The 26,003-nt window shown below is 39.4% G+C and overlaps 2 protein-coding genes and 1 pseudogene across 3 annotated transcripts; 1 reads left to right on the forward strand and 2 right to left on the reverse strand.

Moving 5' to 3' along the window:
• Window positions 1-4,081: 4,081 nt before the first annotated feature.
• On the reverse strand, window positions 4,082-9,497 carry MRPL32 (mitochondrial ribosomal protein L32). Of its 2 annotated transcripts, XM_074035192.1 has the most exons (4): window positions 9,350-9,497; window positions 6,752-6,933; window positions 4,689-4,758; window positions 4,082-4,608 (listed from the first exon to the last, which is right to left on the reverse strand). In XM_074035192.1, exons 1-3 carry the CDS (start codon window positions 9,477-9,479, stop codon window positions 4,735-4,737), a joined length of 336 nt encoding a protein of 111 aa, XP_073891293.1. In that variant the 5' UTR covers window positions 9,480-9,497; the 3' UTR covers window positions 4,082-4,608; window positions 4,689-4,734. The 2 variants fall into 2 exon arrangements, with proteins under 2 accessions (XP_073891293.1, XP_045244987.2); XM_045389052.3 differs by lacking the exon at window positions 4,689-4,758.
• A 194-nt stretch (window positions 9,498-9,691) lies between these two features.
• Window positions 9,692-24,221, forward strand: PSMA2 (proteasome 20S subunit alpha 2). The gene is made up of 8 exons (XM_045389051.2): window positions 9,692-9,748; window positions 14,678-14,754; window positions 15,461-15,593; window positions 16,929-17,051; window positions 18,201-18,282; window positions 19,692-19,765; window positions 23,798-23,855; window positions 23,943-24,221. Exons 1-8 carry the CDS (start codon window positions 9,708-9,710, stop codon window positions 24,057-24,059), a joined length of 705 nt encoding a protein of 234 aa, XP_045244986.1. The 5' UTR covers window positions 9,692-9,707; the 3' UTR covers window positions 24,060-24,221.
• LOC102133266 (serine-threonine kinase receptor-associated protein pseudogene) lies at window positions 21,532-22,311 on the reverse strand (annotated as a pseudogene).
• Window positions 24,222-26,003: the final 1,782 nt, after the last annotated feature.

Genomic DNA, 26,003 nt, shown 5'->3' on the forward strand with positions numbered 1-26,003 from the left:
CCCCTGGACACAGTGGTAGGGAGGCTCAGTTTTGTTGGCAGCCTCTAACTTTCACTCAGCGTTGCCGACAGCCTTTTCTCCCCCTGCAGTAATCCTGTCTGCTAGCCACAGGCTTTTGGCTTTGGCAGAAACAGACAATGTCCCCAGCATTGCTGGACCTCATGGTTTATTATTTCACTTGAGAATTTCAGTGCAATTCACCTGCTGCCCCCTAGTGGAGAGGTTTGGTGATGCCTAGTAAACTGTAGCAGTTCCTAATGTGCGTTTAAAGGCTGAAACTATCAAGCTGGCTCTGAGCTTGAACACTAGGGTCTAGAGACTGGAACTCGTTAACCCTCTAGCTTTCCTCCTGTCCTTCCTCCAAATTGCATGCCTAATGCTTACTAGAGACTCCACAAACATGGAGGAGGTGAGTGCACAGTCACCGGGGCCAGCAGAGGAACACAGGGGCAGGATAACACAAAGGTTGGAAGTAAGGTAAAGAGTAGCCCAGGACATTCCACTGAGCACCAGGGAACATCTCTCTATTTGCCTTAGCTGTTGCTGTTCTGGATACCCTTTGAGGAAAAAAACAAGAGGACAGCAGGTGGAAGCGACACCATCCTGTTTACAAAGGCAAGATGGAAATGTTATTCACTAATGTAGACCATGGAATGACACTGCTCCTTAAGAGTTGCAGTTGAAGACAGAGCATCTATGTTTGTGTATTTGCCAGAAGAACATTAATCATAGCAGAGTTCCATAGCACAGATTTAGAAATATTGAGGGGAAAATCCTGCCCCTGAAACATAATTGCATATGGGAGGGTGGTGTAGAAAACAGTTCTCTGAGGAGAGTGGGAGGGCAATCGCTATATCACCAATGTTACAAAGGCCCCTACTCATTGTACTTTAAAGAATAAATTTTTAGCTTAAAAGTCACACTACACAAATTATGAAAATATCATATTTTTAAAAGATCACCATTTATTTAAATTGGGGTCATCCATAGTGCACCAAAACTATTTTTGGTTTTCCAAGAAAAAATATGTATGCATAAATCTTCATGTTAAATGGTCAGATTCTAAGTATATATTGAGGGTAGAGTCAATGGGATTTTTGGATTTGCTCGCAGGTTGGATGTGAAAGGGAGAAAAGGTGGGATATCAGAGTCAAGACAACTTCTTCCAAAATAACCTAGTAAAGTGTCTCAACATCTTCATGTTGTAGGGAATGAGTAGGGACAAGGGAATTAATTTCTAATTCAAAACCTGAATCAGTTACATAATTGGTTTAATTCCAACTCATAATGATTTTCTGCCATAGTAAAAACTGAAGGCATGAAGTGATAGAATGTATTATAAAGAAAACTTTGAAGGGACAACCCCTTCCTAAAAGTGAAAGTACTCTCCTTTATGACATGGTTTTCTGACATGAACTAGGTATCTGGTTTTGCTATCTAATAATTGCCTAATTTGGGGATGCAATTTATAATAAGTTTCTCTGTTCATGAATTGAAAATAGAAAACAGTCACTCTGCCCACGTACTCTCACCAGGTAACCTGCACATAGAGCCTCTGTCTTAGCTCAAACTCCTGTTAAGAAATTAAGTGTCTTAAACGATTCATCTCTCACAGTTCTGGAAGCTGGAAAGTCCCAGATCAAGATGCTGGCAGATTTCGTTCTGGTGAAGACCTCCTTCCTGATTTGTAGTCAGCCTTCTCCTTGGAGCCTCACATGGCAGAGGGCAGAGAGAACAAACTCTTATCTCTTAAGAGCATCAATCTTATTCATAGGGGAATACCCTTATTCCCTAATTACCGCTCAAAGGCCTCACTTTCTAACACCATCACATTGGAGGTTAGGCTTTCAATATAAGAATTTTTTTTTCTTACATCTGTAGCAGCCAGATGAATATATGAATACATTCAGTCCATACTATCAAAGGATAATTTGTTACCTGGAGATACGCTTTGCAACCTATCGGTCAACTGAGGATACTGAGTAGACAGTTGAATATATTTAGTCTCAGTGTTCATGAACCATTGATTCCACCTCAAGTATATCTTTGACATATAGCATGTGTATGACTTCTCAGGGTTAAAAATAATTATCTGTAGAAGTTTGTCTAAATAATATGCAGATAACCAATTTCTCTGGAATTTCAACTTTTTAATGCTTGGATTAAGCTCAGCCTTGAAAGAGTTATTTGCTGGGATTCTAACACTTTGGAAGTTTTAAAAATTTTTTACTGAATTGCACTTCAACATAACACTGGCCTATACTGTACCCAATGAAATTGGTGATTTTGGCCGGGCGTGGTGGCTCACGCCTGTAATCCCAGCACTTTGGGAGGCCGAGACGGGTGGATCACGAGGTCAGGAGATCGAGACCATCCTGGCTAACACGGTGAAACCCCATCTCTACTAAAAAATACAAAAAAACTAGCCGGGCGAGGTGGCGGGCGCCTGTAGTCCCAGCTACTCCGGAGGCTGAGGCAGGAGAATGGCTTGAACCCGGGGGGCGGAGCTTGCAGTGAGCCGAGATCCGGCCACTGCACTCCAGCCTGGGCGACAGAGCAAGACTCCGTCTCAAAAAAAAAAAAAAAAAAAAAAAAAAAAGAAATTGGTGATTTTACCTCTAGGAATGTCAACATAGATTGTGCCATTATACAATTTCCATTATGAAGCCCCATGAGATAAATACACTTCAGGTCTTAGTACCAAGATAGTGATGCAGCTTCTAGATTATCTGTCTTACTTTGTGAAGACTGATCCATACAAGTGAATCTTCCTTCTTTCCAAAGAAAAAAGTTCAGCCTGTAATCCTGGCACTTTGGAAGGCCAAGGTGGGCAGATCACCTGAGGTCAGGACTAAAAATATAAAAATTAGCTGGGCGTGGTAGGGGGTGCCTGTTAATCCCAGCTATGTGGGAAGCTGACAACAGGAGACTTGCTTGAACCTGGGAGGTGGAGATTGCAGTGAGCCGAGATCACACCACTGCATTCCAGCCTGGGCAACAGAGTGCAACTCCATCTCAAAAAAAAAAAGAAAAAAAACGTTGAGTCAAATATGCTGCCTAATATATACATGTTCAGGTTACTGCAGCATGTATTTTTGCTGTAAATACTTCCCTGGGCTTTATCTTGTCTACCGACATTCCCTTCAACTATAATTCCCTAAGTTGCTTATCATTGTGGTTTAAATAGCTACCTCACTTTTTTCATTTTGAATGAGGCAGGAAACAAAATAGTAAACCTTGGGCTCAAGGTGGATAAAGGAATGAGAGACGTAGAAGAAAATAAGAAATGAACTGTAGAAAGTTAAAGGCCAGGCATGGTGGCTCATGCCTGTAATCCCAGCACTTTGGGAGGCTGAGGAAGGTGGCATCACCTGAGGCCAGGAGTTTGAGACCAGCCTGGCCAACATGGTGAAACCCTGTCTCTACTAAAAATACAAATATTAGTTGGGTGTGGTGCCGGGCGCCTGTAATCTCAGCTACTTGGGAGACTGAGACAGGAGAATCACTGGAACCCAGCAGACGGAGGTTGCAGTGAAGCTGAGATTAGGCTATTGCACTCCAGCCTGGGTGACAAGAGCGAAACTCCATCTCAAAAACAAAACAAAACAAAAAAACCCAAAAAGTTAAAGAGCTTATTGTTACAATGAGGTAAAATTGATAAAATGTAAAATAAATTAAAAGGACATATTCAAAGAAAAGTGCAAGGAACATTCTTACCACATTTTCAGTGTGCTATGGAATCTGCTCACATCTTTACTAATAGTCTCTCTTCCAAACCATGGGCTATCTCATATATTCTGAACATGATTTTCATTTAATATAAAATATAAAGAATTACTTCTATCACCTAAGTAAATTAGTGTGTTTCATAGAAGTAATTTCCTGCAAAAGCAATTTTAACTTGCTAAGACAAAAATAAGAACAAAACCTTTCTTAATGCCACAACTACAATCTTAAAAAAAATACCAAAAATGCAAATAATAACCTATTTCCATGTTTTACTTAAATGGAGTTATCTGTGTTAAGTATTTGTGTAAGAAGAAGCGCTGGCAAACAAAACCAAAGCCAAAACACAGAATTCTTGCTATAAATTTTAAATTTTTTATTTTTGTTCTGGAAATTTTAGGTTTACTTAAAACCTCGTATATAATAGAAACATAATCCACTGAGCCTTTGGATAAGCAAAATTTTCAGTGTACTCATAATATATTCTTCAAATTATCCCACACAAAACTGCTTAGAATGTGTTGAACTATATTGATGATTTAAAAACAAGCACAACAACATAAAGAATCTTCCTCTATTTCAGGAGAAATGATTTACTGTGAGGTTATCCTTTTAACATCTTTGGTGTCAATTCTGGGTGAACCAGGATGGTCGCTTTCTGTCTCGTTCAATGATCCTCTTGCCCTGATCTTGTTCAGACGGCGTCTCTCCCGTGTACAGCACCACAGTCTCTATGGTGGGAGCCTTAAAAGGGCCCCCTTCTTGTTTCCCTATCTGTCGTCTGATCTCTGCAGTCTCCTTGCGCACCTTTTCATAGCAGTAGGCACAAAGGACGTGTTTCTGCTTCAGGTGACCACATTCAGGACAAACGTCTATATTGTTCTTTGAAACAATAAACAAAAACATATTTTAACAAGAGGCAATATAACGAACAAATAACCACCGACAGGAGCAATGCTTACATTTTAACTTTCTTAGAATGTTCAGGCTACATGAGGTCATCATACATCATCTAGTTCCACCTCGCTTTAACTGAAGACAAGCAACATTGAGTTTGAATTAGAGAAAAACTAGAACTAGACTTTAGCCAATCTAGTACATCTTTACGTAAACACAGCAGTTGTAGTTACGTAAAAAACAAAACAAAAACCAAAACCAAAAAAAAAAAAAAAAAACTCCTTTCCCCTAACTCCAAATACTAAATATCAAATAATGAATTCACCAACATAATTAAGTGACCCATACACTCAGCATCTTAAATAAGACACCAAGGAAAAGTGAATTCCCTTTGTTTTTCAATCTATCTTAGGGAAAACAAGATAAGAACATTACAAGTTGACCTCCTCGGCTTTCTCTTTTTATCACGGTGTAATTCAAATTCCTGCATAGAATACAGGTTTGGTATATAGTATAATTTTTCTTTTTAAAAATGAACACTGATTATTCCTTAATGTAAAATTATTTTATGTTACAGTCTTAGGGTATTTTAATGATTTGTATATATATATATATATATATCCAACTCTAACTATAAAATAATTATAACCCCTAAAAGATTTGTCAACTTATTCTAGACATAGGTTTGAAAGAAAATACAAAGAAAAATACTAAACAGGAACATTAAAGAAGCTTTAAACACTTGGTAAGATTAATATACTAACATCTGTGAGGCAGATAACGAAATAATTTCCTTTTCCGAAGGGAAGAAAGAGGCTTGCATATTACTCGCCTAACCATATTCTCATTTTACTCCACTACTGGAAACTGGATTGCATGTACAAGTGAAGGTATGAAGACACCCACAGTTAGTAGGTCTTTTTTTCATGATCAAAGTACCCAACATAACACACTATATACCATATGTAACAGAAAATAATTCAAGGAAGAAAATAAATGCACAGGATAAGAACTATTCCCTCAGAATAAATGCAATCAGGGAAGTCACATAATAGAACAGTGCAAGATCTCATTCCTAAAATCTTACGTCCTCTTGAGCAAATTTATGAATTACTGTTAAGTCTTAAGTAATAAAGTGTTTTTCAGTTCTACATTTAAGTTCAGCCCCAACCATTACTCAATAATACTTTCTGGCTTAAGTTCTCAGGTTTTGCTTAACAGAATGTGGACGCTTATGAAAGTCAGTTTTCTGTTCTTGAGTTTCATCGGTCTGGTGCTGCTGCTGTGGAATGCCATGAAGGAAACAGTAACTGAAATCCTAACTGTTAAAACCATACATGAACAGATCAGAGGTCATACACATTGTAATTTTTCTTTTTACTAGATCAGTGAAGACAGTACATCCATGTTGTCAGAGAGGAGAATATGAAATTGTCTGAGCATAGGAGAACACAAAGCAAATCTTCAAAAGAACATGAGGTCAAAAATCAGAGCTCGAAAATCTACTGCTTCATAACTGTGTGACCACAGGCAAATTCTTTTTGCCTCAGTTTCTTCATCCTAAAAATGAAGAATATCTTATTTGCTTTGGAGGGCTATTGTGAAGACATGATGAGATATAATAAACATAAGGCATTGAGATACATCATAGACACTTAATCGTTGTTAGCTATTTTATTACTTATCTTAGGGTTTTCCTTCATGGTATTTTATTGGAAATGATTAAAAAAAAATAAATATGTAAGGGCTTGTAAAACCCAAGATTCAGTAGACCTACTGCTTCCAATTTAATTCTAGGCTCTGCCGTAGTTAGGATGTTTACTCATCTGTAGTTCAAAACTCACACAGCTCAAGACTGGCACAGCTCACAATTCAAAAGTCATGTAGGCACCTCATAGCCTCGTTCCTTGCCCAGTCTCCAAACTCACTCCTTCCTTAACTGTGTTTCTAATACTCAGGCTAGAGGACAGCAGGCATATATAATGAGAATATTGTATTCCATTTAGGCCAGAGGAAAGTAGACACATATAATCTGAGAAGAATTTATTCCTAGGCTATAGGAATCTACCATGAGCTTATTCAGTGGAGGACTTGAGGAAAAGCACACCCACAAAAATCAATGCATTACCTTAACTTTAATAAGCTTCTGTGGGTTTCTTCTCCTACACCGGTTAACTTCAATGGTGCGTCTACTTTTGGGAGCTGCCATCCAAAAGATACTATCCAAAAGGCTGGAATTCTCTTTACTTCCACTGGTATCATTTGCTGGCTCTGTAAATATGGCTGGGCCCTGTACTGCTAATGCTGGTCCTAGGAAATAAAACATAAGAGATACAGAATTAGTTTCTAGCTTCTAAATTACTATTTACAGATATCATTTTCCTTAACAATCAATGGTAAAACACACACACACACACACACACACACACACACACACAGAGACTACATATAAAATTGAGAATGTGAAACTCAATAATGGGATACCTTAGCTATTAAAATACACTAAAGCTTATACAATGCAATTTTAAGGAACACAGAATTTTTTCTTAGTGGATCCTGCTGAAAATAGATCAGTGAAATTCCATCAAGTTTCTTAACAAGTTAGATAGGCACCTAACTTGAACAAAACAAGCAAAGAATCACTCAACTGTCCACATTCTATTAATACTTGGTGGGTAGTAAATACCTGATTAATTTACAAGTAAATCTAGACAGATTTCCTGAATATACTTCTGATCAGCACTGATGTAACTGCCAATTGGCCCTTTCTTATATTCAAACTGAGTCAGGTCCTTTATGATACAACCCCTTAAGTCACTTAGCTCCTCATATTTGATACTGATTCCTGTCTGCTCTCTAAAGAGCCAGCTCACCATTTCTCTGTATGGCCTTATTTATGTGACTATGAATTGCTTATAAAAATCAAGAGACTCCTTTACCCTTTCCTTGCTATTTCTCACAAGTGCCATACTTCTTTTTTCTTTTCTTTTCTTTTTTTTTTGAGACTGAGTCTCACTCTGTCACCCAGGCTAGAGTGTGGTGGCATGATCTTGGCTCACTGCAACCTCCGCCTCCCAGGTTCAAGTGATTCTCCTGCCTCAGCCTCCCAAGTAGCTGGGATTACAGGTGTGCACCACCACGCCTGGTTAATTTTTGTATTTTTAGTAGAGACTGTTTCACGATGTTAGCCAGGCTGGTCTTGAACTCCTGACCTTAGGTGATGTACCCGCCCTGGCCTCCAAAAGTGCTGAGATTACAGGTGTGAGCCACCGCGCCCGGCCGCCATACTTCTTTTGATTTTAAGAACTCTTAAGAATGCACACAGCTCTCTAACACCTAACAATTGGCATTTATTTTCAGTATGTCCACAAGTATTGCCAAGCATGCCCCAGTGATTAACAACACAGGCTCCGGACTGTGAACTTGGGACCACTGTGAGCCTACTGCTTCAGTTGGAAAGTGTATACACCTAATACGACTGTTGTCAAGATTATCCCAGGAAGTACATGTAGAAAGCTTGGCACATTGCTTGGCATATAGTGGCATATATTTTCTTGGTATATTTCTGGATATTATCACTTTCAGGCTGCTTAGAAATTGAGTAGAATGTAAATGCCAAAGCAATGACAGTTTCAACATCCCAGATACTTCCAATTAAGATTAATTCCAAGTGAAATATGGGAAACAGAATTCATCTCCTCAGAGCTCAAACACCACAGAAAACATGTACTGTGCGGGAGGGAGGGAGGAAAGGAGGGAAGAGGGGAGGGGAGGGAAGGGAAGAGTACAGGGGGAGAGGGGAAGGGGAGGTGAGGTGAGGACAGGGCTGGAAAGGAAAGACAGATCCAGAGAGTGGTGAGCCTTGATGCCAAGTGAGACCTGCAGAACTGTCCTCTCAGGACAACTCTGTACAAATCCCTGAACTCAACAGACTTGACCAAACTCTAGCATAGTTTCTAGCAGCATAAGACTGTATCCTAGGATGACCTCGGCCCTCCTTTAAAGTGCCTGCCTGAGAAAGCTCAACGCTGCCTGGAAAATTTCCTATTTATTTTAGCCAACATACCCCTGATAGTAGGTCCCTGAACTCCCTTAGAGCATTTCCTGGAAAGGGCACATAATTGTAAATACGTATCCCTTGCAACTAACTCGGAAGCGTTTCTCTCAAGTCCCTGAGAGCCATTCCTTCGATATCTAATCATTAGGAAGGATAGGGCCTTTGTCTCCCACTATCTGCGGGAGGACAGAATCCTACCTAAGATAACTGCGAGCTAGCAGACACAGCCGGCTAATCACATTTGCACTGACTTCACTGTACTACACTTCTCTGACTTACAGAGCCCCTACACTCCCGCCTCGCTCATTCTCCCTTTAAAACGCCCAAGTCACCTCTGCACGAACCGGGATGGCGCTCAGCTCTTTATCTGCAGTAGTTACTGAATAAAATCCGTTTTCAGCACTTTAATTACTGGCTAGCTATGATTTATCTTTGACACAAGGTTACATCCTGTGTACGAATGGAGCAAGCAGAAGTTTTTTTTGTTTTTTGTTTTTGCGGTGGAGGGAGCGCAAAAACAGTCGTGTTCTCGCTAATATGTGAATGTCACGAACTACGTCCCGGACGTGCGGCCGCGGATGAGAACCCGGGAGAGGGTTAAGAGTGTAAGCTGCGTCTGCGACGCTGCCCGAGTTCCCGTCATCAGTCCCCTCTCCCTTCTTTACCTACCCCACGGAGGACTGGGAAAGCCCGGCCGGTTCTGCGGAAACTTCCGCAGCAGTCGCTCCCAGTAGTTTCGAAGCAGGCCCCGGGCCGCAGGCCACGGCGGAACCACTAAGACCAGCATGGCCAGCGCCATTTTCCCTGCTGGAAGACCGCCCCGGTCCCGCCCCTGCTTTCAGCATGCGCACAGGCACAGAATCGGGCAAGCCTCCCTTTCTAGAACTACAACACCCCGCATGCTCTTGGAGCAGCTCTGACTCTCCTCCAATCATAGAGAGAAAAGGAAGGGCGAGGGGCGGGGAAATGAAAGAAAATCGGCCACAGTGCGCATGTATGCGGATGTGCTTCGGCTCTTCGGGTAAAGATGGCGGAGCGCGGGTACAGCTTTTCGCTGACTACATTCAGGTATGGAAGGGGCCCTCGAGGTCCTCAGCGTAGTCGAGGTTGCAGGAGCTCTGTCGACTTAGTTTTTCCCATCCTGACGTCGGGATTGGTGCTTCTGGAGGGTCCAGTAGAGAATGGAGGTGGAAATGCGGCTTTGCAAAGTCATTTGCCAGGCCGGCTCGGGATTCCTGGAGCTTCCTTGGTCGGAGGCTGCTGGAGGATCGGGGGGCTGCGGGACGGTGAGGCACATAGCCAAGGATTCGCTTTCACTTTGGAGACTAGAAAAGAAGGCAGTTTTAGCTCAACCATCTTTGGGTGGCCCGTTCCGAACCCAGGATTTTTTTTCCTGGCTCAAGTGGACCTGATGCGGTGGTTTCTGAAACTCGGAATCATGGTCAAATATGTGGGATCCCCTTTTCTTGGAAAACTCTCAGCTTTACAGTTAAGTCGAAGTCTTGGTCTCCGTTTGGCACTAGTGTCTTTCAAAACCTCCCGCTTTCGATTTCTTCGATGCATGAATTAGAAACATAAGGAGTAAAAACCGAAAGCGCCTATCACTTTTTTTGTGAACCCTTAACAACGAGGCAACAGTTTGAGTTTTGGCCTTTTTTTTTTGGTGTGTGGAGGGGGAACGCAGAGGGGGATGTTTACTTTAAACAAGTTTGTAGGCTTTTCTATTGTAGAACAGGGGATTAGAATAGTAAGTTTACTTTCCAAAATAGTTGAGGCGAACCGTGGCTGCCAATGTGAGGAAGCCATCAACGAAGACTTAAAAATTGACTGGGGAAGTTTTCTGACTTACCCATTTTCTTAAGGATCAGTAATGCCCAGTTTACTTCAAATGTAGTCCTGACAACTGAAGGCAGGCGGGATTTAACTTGTTGAGTACTTTCTGTGTAGGTGCAACTTAACCGTAACCTGCTCCATCTCTTTCCACTGCTATGATGAATGTTATCTCAGCTTCTTACAGATGAACTAACCACAGCTTGTACAAATTAAATAACTTGTCTGAGGTCATCGGTTAGTAGCTGAGTTGACATTCAAACTGGATTTTTTTCTGATAACAAAAATTAATACACTTTCTATTACATAATGTCTTAAATTCCAAAAGTACCTTTCTCTTGGCAGTTTCAGTAAGCAGTGAGTGTACGTAATAGTTTTTTTTGTAACCTTTGAACAAGATTAATTTAATTATGCAATAAAAAGTGTCATATTACATATGACAGAAGAGTGTGTGCAGGATGTATTCACTGTTCATATTTGTGAAGAAAACAAATGTGGTCCTCTTTTTAGAGACAGGGACTTGGCAGCCTCCAGCTCTTGGGCTCAAGGGATCCTCCTGCCTCAGTCTTTGGAGTAGCTGGCACTAGAGGTGTGCACCACCCTGCCTGCTATTTTTTTTTTTTTTTTTTTTTTTTAAGGCTTGGGGTCTTGTGATGTTGCCCGGGCTGCAAATGTGGTCTTTTATCTCAAAGAAAGTGTAATCCTAGTGGAGCTGAAAACATAAAACAACCGTATACCTTCAGGACTCAATCTTTTTGTAACAAATTTCTTTATTAAAATAAACTTTTGGCCAGGCAGGGTGACTCACAACTGTAATCCCAGCTACTTGGGAGACTGAGGCAGGAGGATCACTTTAGCCCAGGAGTTCAAGACTAGCTTGGGCAACACAGCAAGACCCTATCTCTGAAAAAATTAAAAAATTAGCCAGGCATGTGCCTGTAATCCAAGCTTTTGGGTGCCTGAGAGCGAGAGGAGCACTTGAGCCCAAGAGTTTAGGATGCAGTGAGCTGTGATTCTGCCACTGCACTCCAGCCTGGGTCACAAAGCGATACCCCATGTCTAAAATTTTTTTTAAGAAAAACCAAACTTATGTTTTGTTTGTTTTAAACATGGTGGATTCAGCTGTTTTAAATAAAAATAAAATATTTTTTTCTAGCCTCTCGTAATCAGAATTAAACTAATGGTGGAAGGGACTAGAGACCATACAGGATGAAACAGTTCTTGTGGAGTACATTTGGTTGGGGAATTGACAATAAATGAGTAAACAAATTGGTGCCTACTAATAAATTCTCTTACTAAGGAATTTTATTTTAAAAAGGGTGAAGAAAGGAATATGACTTTAGATTGAGTAATCAGGAAAGGCTTGTGCTTCGGGGTGATTTTTGAGACTGGAAGATTAAAAGTAGGCAGCTATTTGAAGATATAGAAATAAGGAGACTTGTAGACAGAGGGAACAGCATGTTTGAAAGCCCTGAAACTGGGAAGGAGCTTGAGCTCTTAAAGGAATGAAAATGAGGCAAATGTGCTATTGTGAGCAAGGAGGTGATGTGGGAGAGGGCTAATCGTGTAGGGCTTTGTAGGCCAGAGAAGGAAATTTTATTTTAAGTGAACAAAGAAGTTCTTACAAAATCTAAGTGGAGGTGACATGGTACAAAGGCAACTTTGACTGGGGGTGGAAGTAAGGTTGAGAAAGGAAAACCAGATAGAAGGCTATTTCAGTTATTCCATGTAGGGATACTGATGCTATGGAATGGGCCAGTGGCATTATGGAATATAAAGATGGTTGATTGCTCAGCCAGCTCACAGGTCAATGAGCTTTCACGCAGTGGTAAAGATAGGTAAGTACAGTTAATAGGAACAGAGAAAAGGTAACTATTAAGTTTATATGAACCTTTAAATGTTACCCAGGGGTATATGAATTAGGTATTGAACAATAATTGAAAGCTGGATGGACCCAGAAAGTTATGACATGATTATTGAAATAGTGACTATTAAAGGAAAAAAAGTTCAGCTTAATTTTTTAATTTAAATGTCAGTTGATGTTGTTCTGCTCAAATTAACTAATTATATCAAGAGCCTTAGAGCTGTCACCCTTAGGTCTGTTTCTTTAATTGGTCTAGATGTGTCTCTATCAGCCAAATGATTGTAGATTCCTGGTACTAGGTTATGTGCTGGAATCCTGACTGAACATAGCTGACTTTATTGAGGAAGACAAATATTGTAAAAATAATAAAGAGGCCAAGGCAGGAGGATTGCTTGAGACCAGGTGTTTGAGACCAGCCTGGGCAACATAGCGAGACCCTGTTTCTACAAAAAAAAAAAAAAAAAATTCAGATATGATGAATCTTAGGCAAAGAGGAAGTACAGGACATCACAGGCATCAGTGAATAGGTATTCAGCTTAATCTGAGGGGTCAGGGCAACTTCCGTTAGGACATGATTGAAGGAAAAGAGTTCACAGGGCAATAGAGAAATGGATTTCAGATGGAGGGATTAGCTTGTGAGTGAGGTTTTTGAAGTTTGAGAGTAGTCTATGTGTTTGGAGCAAGGAGGGATGGAGTTGAGATTTGGGTGACCAAGGGAATATTTGTAATTATATGAAGAGAAAATACAGACTTTTGAAATTTGCAATAGTAGTTGGGAGATAAGGATCTAGCTGTGTCACTTTGGACAAATTACTTTCACTCAGACTTTATATATGAAATTGGGTTGGTTTGTGATGATTCTTTTTTTTTTTTTTTTTGAGACGGAGTCTCGCTTTGTCGCCCAGGCTGGAGTGCAGTGGCCGGATCTCAGCTCACTGCAAGCTCCGCCTCCCGGGTTTACGCCATTCTCCTGCCTCAGCCTCCCGAGTAGCTGGGACTACAGGCGCCCACCACCTCGCCCGGCTAGTTTTTTGTATTTTTAGTAGAGACGGGGTTTCACCGTATTAGCCAGGATGGTCTCGATCTCCTGACCTCGTGATCCGCCCGTCTCGGCCTCCCAAAGTGCTGGGATTACAGGCTTGAGCCACCGCGCCCGGCCGCGGTTTGTGATGATTCTAATTAAACAACTAGGTTGAAATAAAGTATAACTCTAAAAGGCCAGTTTAAGACTTGTGTTTAGCTACCAAATCCATGGAACCAGATCTGTTAAGTGTGACCATCTCGTGGCTTCTAGAAATAGTTGTGTATTATGTAGAGAATACTTAACTGTGAGTGATACCTAGGTGTTACTGTCTTAGGCCATGTCTGTGTTCTAAAACCACCCCCCCCCACTTGAAATATATGCTGCTGTTTGGTTTTTAACAAACACATACATGTTCTTAATAACATTACCATTCAGTATGTGCTTGTTACAGATTTTGTGCCAGAGAGTTTTATAGGAATTACTTCACTTAATTACAACAATGCTTTGAAATAGGTACAGGACCCCTGTAGGGGATGGTGATTTCAGGACTCCCACAAATACCAAGTCAAGGCGTACTCAAGTTCTATAGTCAGCCCTGTGGAATCCACTGATACGGAAAACCAGTTGTGGTTACTGTGTGCTCATTTTACAGGTGAGAAAATAAGCACAGAAAACTTAGGGTGAAAAGAAGCAACAGTAATACCACTGCTCCGTGTGGCAGACAAAAACCAAAGAGAAAGTAGTGCTTCAGTAGGAGTATGTTCTAATTGCCTTGTAAACTTGGTTTCGTTCGTTTTTTCTTTTCTTTTCTCTTTTTTTTTTTTTTTTTTTGAGATGAGGTTTCGGTCTTGTTGCCCAGGCTGGAGTGCAATGGTGTGATCTCGGCTCACTGCTACCTCCACCTCCTGGATTCAAGCGATTCTTCTGCCTCAGCCTCCCAAGTAGCTGGGATTACAGGCGTGCACCACTATACCCAGCTAATTTTTGTATATTTAGTAGAGACAGGGTTTCACCATGTTAGTCAGGCTGGTCTTGAACTCCTGACCTCAGGTAATCCACCCACCTCAGCCTTCCCAAGTGCTGGGATTACAGGCTTGAGTCATTGTGCCCAGCTGTAAACTTGGTTTCTGTGCCACTTCATGATAGAGGTCAAAGGCCAGCTACTCCCTGGGGTTGGATAAATTGGATTTGACCTGAATGTCTGTACTATCTCAGAGATGTTCTTACAATAAATATTGGATGATATGTGAACTTAACAAATACCTGTGTTTCTTTTAAGCCCGTCTGGTAAACTTGTCCAGATTGAATATGCTTTGGCTGCTGTAGCTGGAGGAGCCCCGTCAGTGGGAATTAAAGGTAATTAAATGCTTCATTCATTTCAGATGCCTGTTAGTAGTTATCTTGATTATTTTGGAATTAATTAGTAGTTAATTTATACAGAGCTGCAGTAGTATAATTTTTAATAATTTTTTGTTAATTTACAGTGTTTTGGAGTTTAAATAGTAATAAGTCTAAGGTCATTCAAATTTCTTTTCAAAGTAAATAATAACACCTTTATCTGTTAGCTGTAATATTCACAGTAGTCTTTCTCATTCAGAAAACTCTTTTTTTTTTTTTTCCCACTGATTATATCACTACTTGCTGGCAGTTTTTATCCTTATAATTTAGGAAAGTTTAATTATAAAACATAAGCTAAATATGTTGTGTTTCACTTTAAAAGGCTGTATCATTTATTGTAAATTTCATGTTATGAGACTATTGCGACAAGTAGGCAGAAATCCATTATTTTAAAACGTGAACTCTCAGGTATCTTTAGAGTGCTTACAAAAGGTTATGTAATACCTATAGCTGTAGGGACGATTTTTTTGTGTAGTACTAATGACCAGTGAGGGAAAAATGGACTTACCATTTCTTAGGTAATTTTGGTAATAGGACTCCGGAAGAAAAGGTTTTATAAATTAAAGGAAATAAAGGACTTTTGAGTTTAGTGCATCCATAATAGAAAGCTGTTAAAACAGTCTTATAAATGATTAAACATTTAGGTCTCTCTCTTTTTTTTAAGCTGCAAATGGTGTGGTATTAGCAACTGAGAAAAAACAGAAATCCATTCTGTATGATGAGCGAAGTGTACACAAAGTGGAACCAATTACCAAGCATATAGGTTTGGTGTACAGTGGCATGGGCCCCGATTACAGGTACTTTATACTTTTTATAGTGTTTCTCACCATCTCATGAATTGATTGTAATCTGTATTTTCAGGAGAAAAACCAATGTTGTTTTCCTTTTATCTTCCGATTCCTCTTTTTTTGTGTGCTTTGTTTAGCAATAGCAGCCTCATTGAGAGCTGAATTTAGTTTGCCTGTGTAGGTTACTTTAAAGAGAATAACTCAGATGTGAAAGAGGAGGTAGATAGATTACATAACTCCTCTTTTCTCTGTTTAGTGGACTTTCCCTTCTGACATATTCCTCTTCTACTACCCAGGAACTGGGCATAAGGGCTTTAGTTTTCGCCAGTGCAGTTTAAAAATGATAAGAGCAATTTATGTTATAATAAACTATATTCTAAAAAGTATGAGGCAACAAAAGAAAGCATCGCCATCCAGAGTTAACCTTACCTCTTTTCCTGTTCTTCACAAAGGAACAAAATTCTCAAACACCACTGCAAGTTACTGAGTGTGGCAGCCAACCAGGATCCCAGTGCTCATATAATCACCCCCTTTATATTTCACAGGAAGAGAGAATAATCTTGTTACTCAGGGTACCAGCCAAGTTGAAAGAGATTGACAGCTTTCTGTGTCTGTCATTTAAACAAGTAAAAGGAATATTACTTTATTGCTCATGATTTTGTGGAGCAAGATAGGTAGACACAAAGTTTCACTTCAGTTTCACTCCTATTTCACATCTGAGTTGTTCTCTTTAAAGTAACCCAGGGTCTTCCCCAGGCAGGTCTCAAAGTCCTGGCCTCAAGTGATCTTCCTGCCTCAGCCTTTTAAAGTGTTGGTATTACAGGTGTGAAACACTGCACCCAGCTGAATTTTACATTTTTAGTTACAAGTAGTTTCTTACTGTTTCTTAATCTCTGAAGGGTACTCTTTGAAGCACAGGCAGAGAGATTAAAACAGTCTGCAGGAAGTAGTGACCTGAAGTGAGAAAAATATGCCCAGAATTGTGTGCCTGTGAGCTTATGTGTGCTTGTATGCACGTGTGGACTGGGGTGAGCTATAAAAAGACAAGTGGCTGCCCTTGGATAAGGGGGACAATCTTGAAGAAGCCATGGAGTGAGATAAAATTCTCATTTTTGTACATTAAATCTGTTACTTTTAAGCTAACTGGTACTCTATGATGCTTCGATATTTTCTTCTATATCAACTGGAATCCAATGTTAGAGTAAGACTAGCTTTGATCCAGCAGCCACCATTAAAGCAATACATGTTAAACTGGTGCTGCAGGTACGTGCCTGTAAAAGAAGAATGAGTCTTTGGGTAGTAGAGCATCTTCCTTGTAATTAAATCTTATTTTTTCCTTCTTAGAGTGCTTGTGCACAGAGCTCGAAAGCTAGCTCAACAGTACTATCTTGTGTACCAAGAACCCATTCCTACGGCTCAGCTAGTACAGAGAGTAGCTTCTGTGATGCAAGAATATACTCAGTCAGGGTAAGTTGCTTTTTTTACTTGAAATGTGCCATGAATTGTAGGGGGAAGTCATTTTAAAGAGTAGATGTATACATAGAATGGGACTTACCATTCCTATATTTGCCTAACAAGTGGACAAAATCACTATGATGAATATTTCTGATCTTATCTAGATCTAGAATATTTACTTAAGGAAAAAAATGTGTTTTCTTGTTGCTCATATAACAGCAGAAAGCAGCTTCTAGATATAAAAAGTTCTTTTCCCAGTGATTAAAACACTTTTTGGGCAGAAATTCATTGCTACTTTTATTTATTTTTATTTTTTTCTTTTTGAGTCAGAGTCTCACTCTGTTACCCAGGCTGGAGTGCAATGGCATGATCCTGGCTCACTGCAACCTCTGCCTCCTGGGATCAAGTGATGCTCATGCCTTAGCCTCCCCAGTAGCTGGCACCACAGGCATGCATCACCATGCCCAGCTAATTTTTTTTTTTTTTTGTATTTTTTTGGTAGGGATGTGGTTTTACTATGTTGGCCAGACTGGTTTCAAACTCCTGACCTCAAGTGATCTGCCTGTCTTGGCCTCCCAAAGTGTTGGTACTGCACCTGGCCTCTACTTTCAAATTTATGTTTCTAACCAGAAATGATTGTAAGCACATGATGAAAGCAGCTCTTTGACACATTCATATTTCTTTTCATTCCCCAGCTTCTTTGGGTGTGGATGAGATAGCATATAGGTAGTTGTTGATATGTAAACCTAGTGGAAGAGCTGCATTAACTGAAAATTGTCATTTTGTAATAGGTAAACCTAGTGGAAAAGCTGCATCAATTGAAAGTTGTCATTTTGTGACAAGTAAACCTAGTGAAAAAGCTGCATTAATTAAAAGTTGTTATTTTGTTAGGACACTAAATGTTACTCCACACTTATTAACCCCAGTGTCTTAGGTGACACTCTATTCAATCCAAATTTTTTTTTTTTGGCTACTATTCCTCACTACTGTAAAGAGAATTAGTTTTGAATTGATTCATTCAGAAAGGTGTTAAATACTTTTTAGGGAACTTACAAGTCTAATTCAGTTTGCCTGATAATTTGCTTTATTTGAGAATACTGATAAATTCTTGAGGATGACTTTCATGAAAATGCCAAGTAATTTTCATTTTCCTGTCTGCAGTGGTGTTCGTCCATTTGGAGTTTCTTTACTTATTTGTGGTTGGAATGAGGGACGACCATATTTATTTCAGTCAGATCCATCTGTAAGTATCAGTAGATGTATTTGAGGGATTTGTCTTTAAAAGTGCTCTTTGAATATCTAACAGAAATAGAAGCCATAAAAACTTTACAATTTAGCAGTATTTTCTTCTTTTTCACCTGGGCTTTAGAAGGTATGAGGTCATGCATTTTTGTGTGTATATTTAAAATTTTGGTAATTTGGTCTTCTGATAAGGAAGCTGTATTAGTTCTACCCTCTTTTCTTCTGCCATGTTTACTTCATACACTTGGGTGATTTGTTGAAATAGTTGTTATCAAATGTATTTAAACCTGTAACTTTGGGAAATATTGCAATTGAAGATGTGGATCTGGAGGACGGTGTTGTGGTGTTTGCCGTCAGTTGAATCTTGGGGTTGACTTGAGTGACTTTTCCAGCAAAAACATTAATCTGTCTTGAATTCAGTGTTTTGCAAGAATGATTGTGAAATTGGTACCTTGGGTGAGTTGTCTGCTGTAATGCAGAAGAATGGTATCTGAATAGAAGGGATTTGTAAAGGATAATACTACTCCACATCTGTCCCATTTGCTATGAGAACCTTAAGACAAAATTCAAGATTAGGAAATTACCTTTCATGTTTTATGGATTATTAGATAATTAGAAGTTTACTCAATGCAGACCTTATGATCTACTCTTAAAACCTGAGATGGCAAAAGAAAAATATTTTGGTTGTTACTTAAATCAGAAAAAATAAGTATTTGGGGGAACTTTGATAGTGCTGTTACTCCATCTCTGAGTTTCCAAAGCTAAGTGACAAGCCCTCTTATCTTCCTTTTCAGAAGGTAGCGGAAGCCACCATTTCTGGAATCCAGATTTCTTCTTTTGTCCTATTTTCCTCTGTTGTATCTAAAAAACAATTGTTTTCATTTAAAACATAATGGATTATGTTTCTTTTGGTATTTTTTCTGATGAGATGCTCTCTTTTTAATTTATTCACTAATGATCAAGAGTTGGTCACCATTTTTCAGATTTATATGAGAGACTTAAATCGCTTCAGTCTGTGACGCTAAAATACTACTCTTGATTATTTGTTTAAGTTAACCTCAATTTCTTTTAACTGGCTTTGTTACATAATTTATGTACACTTAATTGCATCATCACCAGCTTCATCAGTTTGATGAGTTCTGATATATGTAAATGTCTGAAGAAACCATTACTACAATGAGGATATCAAAAATGTCCAGAACCTCCAAAAGTGTCTCCATGCCTCTTTGGTTTCCATCCTTCTAGCCTTCTTAAAAAAAATAACCTATTCTGTGATGTTTTCCATTCTAATAATATTCTGTGACCTTCAAAGTTAGAGAACAATTAATAAAGCTAAAAATTAAATGGCAGGGCAATATAATTGTATTTGTGTTTTAAAATATGGTTCTTTACTCTTTCTATCCTGATTAGGGAGCTTACTTTGCCTGGAAAGCTACAGCAATGGGAAAGAACTATGTGAATGGGAAAACTTTCCTTGAGAAAAGGTAGGCTCACTCACTGTAACTACATTCATTAGCAAACTCACTTTATGGTTTTTGGTGCTCTTTAAGTAATTAATATCATGGGACTAAAGAAAATTGCTGTATTACTCTGTATATTAATCTAGTTACAGATAAATCAAAAACTTATCTCCCTCCTAGTTTCCTAGTCTTCAGTATATCGAGTGGTAATTAATATTCATTTCCTAAGGAGTTGTCTTTTTACATTCTATGGTTTCCTAAATGCTTTTTTGTTTTGTTTTGTTTTACTTTTTACTTCACTTTTTCTGCCATTTTAGGAGGGAGAAAAAGAACATTGAATCTGGAATAAAAAATTTGGGGAGACAGATTTTTAAATGATTTAATGATAATAGTTTACATTATGACAGTAAAAAAAATTGTGAAACCAAATGCCTGGAGTTGAAGGTATATTAAATATTTGGTATGTGTGCTTGATAAAAAGTGGAGCACTATGTAAAAATCTGTCGGTGCCCAAGTACAAGCTGCCCTCACTTATTTCCAGCTGTATTCTAGTCTCAGTGTTACTGTAGTCCTTCAAAACTCTCCAAGCTTTTGAAGAGGAAAATGTTTTATTTCTTGATATGTAATAGTTGCGCATATTTTTGCAGTATATGTGATATTTTAATACCTGTATACAGTGTGTCAAATCAGGGTAATTGGATATCCGTTACCTCAAACATCTATCTTTTCTTTGTGTTGGGAGCATTGCACATCTTCTAGCTGTTCTGAAATAGGGAGAAGAAAAATAATTTCCTGAGTGTACTATTGGACACCAGAACTTATTCCTCCTATCTGACTGCATTTTTATACCCCTTCACCAACTTCCTTCATTTCTTCTTCCCGTCTCCCTTTCCAGCCTCTGGTAACCACTGTGCTACTCTCTCCCTCCATGAGATCCACTTTTTTTAGCTCCCACATATGAGTGAGAACATGCAATATTCATCTTTCTATGCCTGGCTTGTTTTACTTAACATAATGACCTCCATTTCCATCCATGTTGCTGCAAATGACAGGATTTCATTTTTTCATGGCTGAATAATAATAAAAAATTTTGTAACTCCGTTTAACAGAGGAGCCTTCACAGTACATTTTTCATGTAATGTTAAGGTTATTAAAAATCTTAGGCCTGGGTTTAAATGGTAAATTTAATCTTAGGCTCTTAAGGTACTTTTTCATTTTTCTTTTTTATATTAATGAGTCTTCCAAATATTTCACATTGTTATTACATGATATGTTTTGTTTTATTTTTGTTTCAGAGGCATTTTATTTAGACAACTAAAAATAATTAGATGTTCAGAACCAGTGTACAATGAAAGAGAAATTAAACCAGTTACTTTATCATGTATTCCCTCTTTACAACCAAAGCAAAAAACAACAACAAAGACATTCTGCTTTAAGGGAAAGTCAGACAAATAAGCCAATATATTTTTCTTCTCCATAATGATATAAACAGCTGCAAGAACTTTTAATTGTAATAAGAGAAGTCGGATGTTGTCTTGTACATACTCATTAAAAAGATGACAGGCCATTGTACTACAAGAGGATAACTCAGCCTCCCTTCATCTGATCCTCTTGAGATTTCACTTACAGGTAACACCAAGTTAGTTGTTCCAGCAATGGAGCTAATTCATATTCCTCATTATTTATTACTGCTTTTGCCTTAAGCAGAGAGTAACTCTGAAAGGCTGATGTTTTTCTCTGCTTGCTCGTTCTAGTCCAGTTGTATATTATCTGTGGCACATGCTTGATGCTCAGGCCTTAACTTGAGGAGTTGAAGAATAGATGGAATCTGAATTCTCTGAAGCAGTTTCTTCTAGCTCCTCTTCTCTTGTCTCTGCAAAACCAATCTTTGGCTTCTCCAGCTCACTGCTATCTTCTTCAGGAAGCACACATTTCTAAAGGCTGTATGTTTTTCCTACCATGGTTTGCCAGTCTCAGTGTTCCATCTTCAGAACCACTGGCATACAGTTCTCCATCAGGACCAAATCTCACACAGTGAATAGGACTGGAGTGTCCTTTGTAGGATTCTAATTTCTTCTCCACTATTGTCATCATACTTACAAGTTTAACATCTTCACCACCTGCAAAAAGAAATTCTTAAGGTGAAGAGATTCAGAGTTAATGGTTACAGGAGCTTGAAAGGATTTAATTGGTTCCAAACTTACTGTACTATCAAAAGCACTGGATCAGCCATAAGTTATTACCAAAATATCTCCCTCAGGAATATATTCCATACTACTAGTTGACATATTAAAATTTAGAGATTTCATTTCTGTCATAGTAGCATGATCCCAGAGTCTAACAGTTTTGTCATCAGAAGAAAGAATCTGTTTATCCACACTGCACCATAGGGCCTTTTTTATATCAGAGCTGTGATCACTAACTTCCTCAGGTTCTGCTTCGGGTTTGTTCAAGTCATATATGCGTAACAGTTTATCCTGTTCCCTGGTTAACAAATAATTACTATCCTGCATGAAATCCATAGTCTTGACAATGTTTTTATGAGCCAGGGTCATCAGTTCATCTCCTGGGATAGCATCCCACACTTTGTGAGATCTGCAGCTGCTGTGGCAGCTTTGATGGCATCCTTATTCAGTGTTATACCCCAAACAGCATCTTTATGACCCAAAAGGATTCCAAATCAGTCTCCTATATCTCCCTGGCATAGCATAGGTTTGCTGTCTTTGCAAGCACTGATTTAGAAATACTTGTAAGGCTGGCCGGGCGCAGTGGCTTGCACCTGTAATCCCAGCACTTTGGGATGCTGAGGCAGGTGGATCACCTGAGGTCAGCAGTTCGAGACCAGCCTGGCCAACATGGTGAACCCCCCCAACCCCCGTCTCTACTAAAAATACAAAAATTAGCGGGGAGTGATAGCACGCACCTGTAACCCCAGCTACTCAGGAAGCTGAGGCAGGAGAATTGCTTGAACCTGCCTGGGAGGTGGAGTTTGCAGTAAGCCAAGATTGCGCCACTGCATTTCAGCCTGGGTGACAGAGCAAGACTGTGTCTCGAGGGGAAAAAAAGCCCCTAAGGCATGATGCCACTGAAGGCCAAGTCAGCCACGGGCCGTGTGTGGCCAGAACAGGTGAGCAGCATCAGTCTCATTGCTATGGAGGTGGTGAACCCAGTGATTGGGCTGGTGGACTGAGGGTCATCCTTGTCTTCTCTTCTCTGCTACAGCGCCCGGGGTTCCTCCAGGCCTCACCCTAACACTGGGGCTGGGCAGGGAAACAGGAAAAGGTGGCAATGAGATTAGGAAGGAGCTAGGGAGGGGCTGGGGAGTCGGGGAAGGGTGAGCAACAGTTGACAATGGAGGGAGGAAAGTAGGGGATGGGGAGAACCAAAGAAACGACCCAGCCACTATTCACGCTGTCCACACTGGTATTGGCAGGAAGTGACATGTTACGTTTTAGCTTATGAGAAAAAGATGAGATTTTAGCAAAGTTCTGATTTTTCTGTGTTTTAAAAATTATAATGCCACCACATCCTGATTGTTAAAATATTTATACTTAAGAAGTTTCCCGGCTGGGTGCAGTGGCTCACGCCTGTAATCCCAGCACTTTGGGAGGTCGAGGCAGGTGGATCACGAGGTCAGGAGATCGAGACCATCCTGGCTAACACAGTGAAACCTGTCTCTACTAAAAATACAAAGAAATTAGCTGGGCGTGGTGGCAGGTGCCTGTAGTCCAAGCTACTTGGGAGGCTGAGGCAGGAGAATGGCATGAGCCCAGGAGGTGGAGCTTGCAGTGAGCCAAGATAACTCTGTCTCAAAAAAGAAAAAAGTTTCCTAAACTAAACTCATTTTAGGGTCATACCCTTCATGATGTTGGGAATTGAGCACCAGATATTGTCAGTTTTTTTATCTGGGGACAGCTACAAGGAGGTGATTAAAAGAATGTGTAATTTAGTATTTTTAAGATGTTTAGAGTTTTAAAAACTTAGGTTGTTGCTGTCATTGTATTTAAATAAAGAATATAAACAATGATATAAGTAATTTTTTTTTTAATTCTTCAGGTATAATGAAGATCTGGAACTTGAAGATGCCATTCATACAGCCATCTTAACCCTAAAGGTTAGCTCAATATTCAACAACTGGATTTACAATGATTTCATGATTAACTGCTTAGAAAATTGACCTTTTTTCCTCCGTCCTCAATAGGAAAGCTTTGAAGGGCAAATGACAGAGGATAACATAGAAGTTGGAATCTGCAATGAAGCTGGATTTAGAAGACTTACTCCAACTGAAGTTAAGGATTACTTGGCTGCCATAGCATAACAGTGAAGTGACTGAAAAATCCAGAATTTCAGATAATCTATCTACTTAAACATGTTTAAAGTATGTTTTGTTTTGCAGACTTTTTGCATACTTATTTCTACATGGTTTAAATCGACTGTTTTTAAAATGACACTTATAAATCCTAATAAACTGTTAAACCCACCTTCCAGCCTTTTAGGAGTTGCTAAAATTTTAACAGTTACTTCCTGCTTTTTATCACAGTTGATTTCTGAAGACTACATTGCGAAGCAGAATGATGAAATCACTTTTTCGTTGTCAAGCAATTTTGGTTAAGTTAAATCTTATTGCCCTCTTCACTATCAGATGTTGCCTGTGTTTCCATAAAGCAAAATGCTGATTTTGGTGAAAAACATCATTGCTTCTAGAGCTGGGAGGATCTGCAGACTTTCACAGATTCATAGGACAAGAAAAGAAGCATAGGTGCTTTTAGGTGCCATTAGGTATTGATCAGTGAAATCCTAGGGTGCTCTATGAGATTGTACTAGGCCTGTGAAGAGTGGTAAGCCAAATAGGTCTCCATGGGAGATACAATATGTAAGTAAATAAACAATGGTTTGCTAGTTCCTGTTGGTGTCTCCATCACAAGTAGGTTTTAAAGGAACCTGGGTTCTTAGATTTTGTTAGACTTTTTAAACTCAAGGATGAGCATAAGTGCTTGAAATAAAATTCTAATACATAAGTGTCAAAACTGTGGCTTAAGACTCTTGTTAATTCATTAATCTCAGTATAATAAGTACCTTCACTATAATGAAAGTTATAATTAAGTATCTGAACTCGTGAAGGCCGTGCTTAGTTCTGGTTTTTTTTTTTTTTTTAATTTTTTTAAAGGCATCTTAGGATAAAATCATTAATTTTCTTTACAGAACATAAGGAGAGTTTATAAGCATAATCATTCTTACCAATGTGAAAGTATAGTGGGCAATTCCATGATTTAAATGTAGCTCAAAAGATTCTAAGATTTAGTTAAGGGCAAAAGAATCTTATTTTGGAGATTTTTCTCAGGGTCCCCAGTTCTGTTACCTACCATCACTATAACACCCATATCTTGTTTTAGGTGGCAAAAGCATTATAGGAGATGAAAGATGGTAACTTTGACTTCCTGTTTCAAGATGTTTATCTTGGCCTCATCTAATAATCTCTCTTATGGGCTTCTGATATATTTTCACTTTAGCACACTAGAAAGCGGACATAATAGCAAAAAGCGTCTTTGAAGTCAAGTCTCAGCTATCCCACCTACTGGCTGAGTGACTATGCGAGGTAATTATCTCAGGGTTTGTTTGTTTCTTGAGACTGTGTGTGTCACCCAGGCGGGAGTGCAATGGCATGATCTTGGCTCACTGCAGCCTCATCCTCCCCAGCTCAGGTGATCAATCCTTTTACCTCAGCCTCCCGAGTGGCTGGGACTACAGGCATGTACCACCATGTCCGGCTCATTTTTGTATTTTTAGTAGAGACAGGGTTTCACCATGTTGCCCAGACTGGTTTCCAACTCCTCAGCTCAAGCAGTTCACCCGCCTCGGCCTCCCAAAGTGCTGGGATTACAGGCATGAGGCACTCTGCCTGGCCATATCTCAGGGTTTCCTAAGGACTAAATTTGATAACACAAGTTAAAGCTTGGTGTGGTTAATAGTTAATTACTCTGTTAGCTGCTGTTGAATTTGTTTAGTCCTTCTGTAATGTCCAGCATCAAAAGACCAAAGCAATGTCAAAATTCTACAAATCAAAGAAGGGAAAATTAAAGGCATATAATATTTCAGAGGTAAGGAAGACTCATGTAGGTTTTTATTGTGTGCCAGCAAAATTAGTCCTAAAGAATAAAGGGAGGAGAAATCAGCGGAACGAGATTTGATCCAGGTTCTGTTTTCCGCCTCCTGCCCCCATTAAATGCAAAGCCCAGTTCCAGTTCAAGCTGCCTATAACACT

The sequence above is a fragment of the Macaca fascicularis genome, chromosome 3, assembly GCF_037993035.2.
Source record: "Macaca fascicularis isolate 582-1 chromosome 3, T2T-MFA8v1.1".
Classification (NCBI taxonomy): Eukaryota; Metazoa; Chordata; class Mammalia; order Primates; family Cercopithecidae; genus Macaca; species Macaca fascicularis.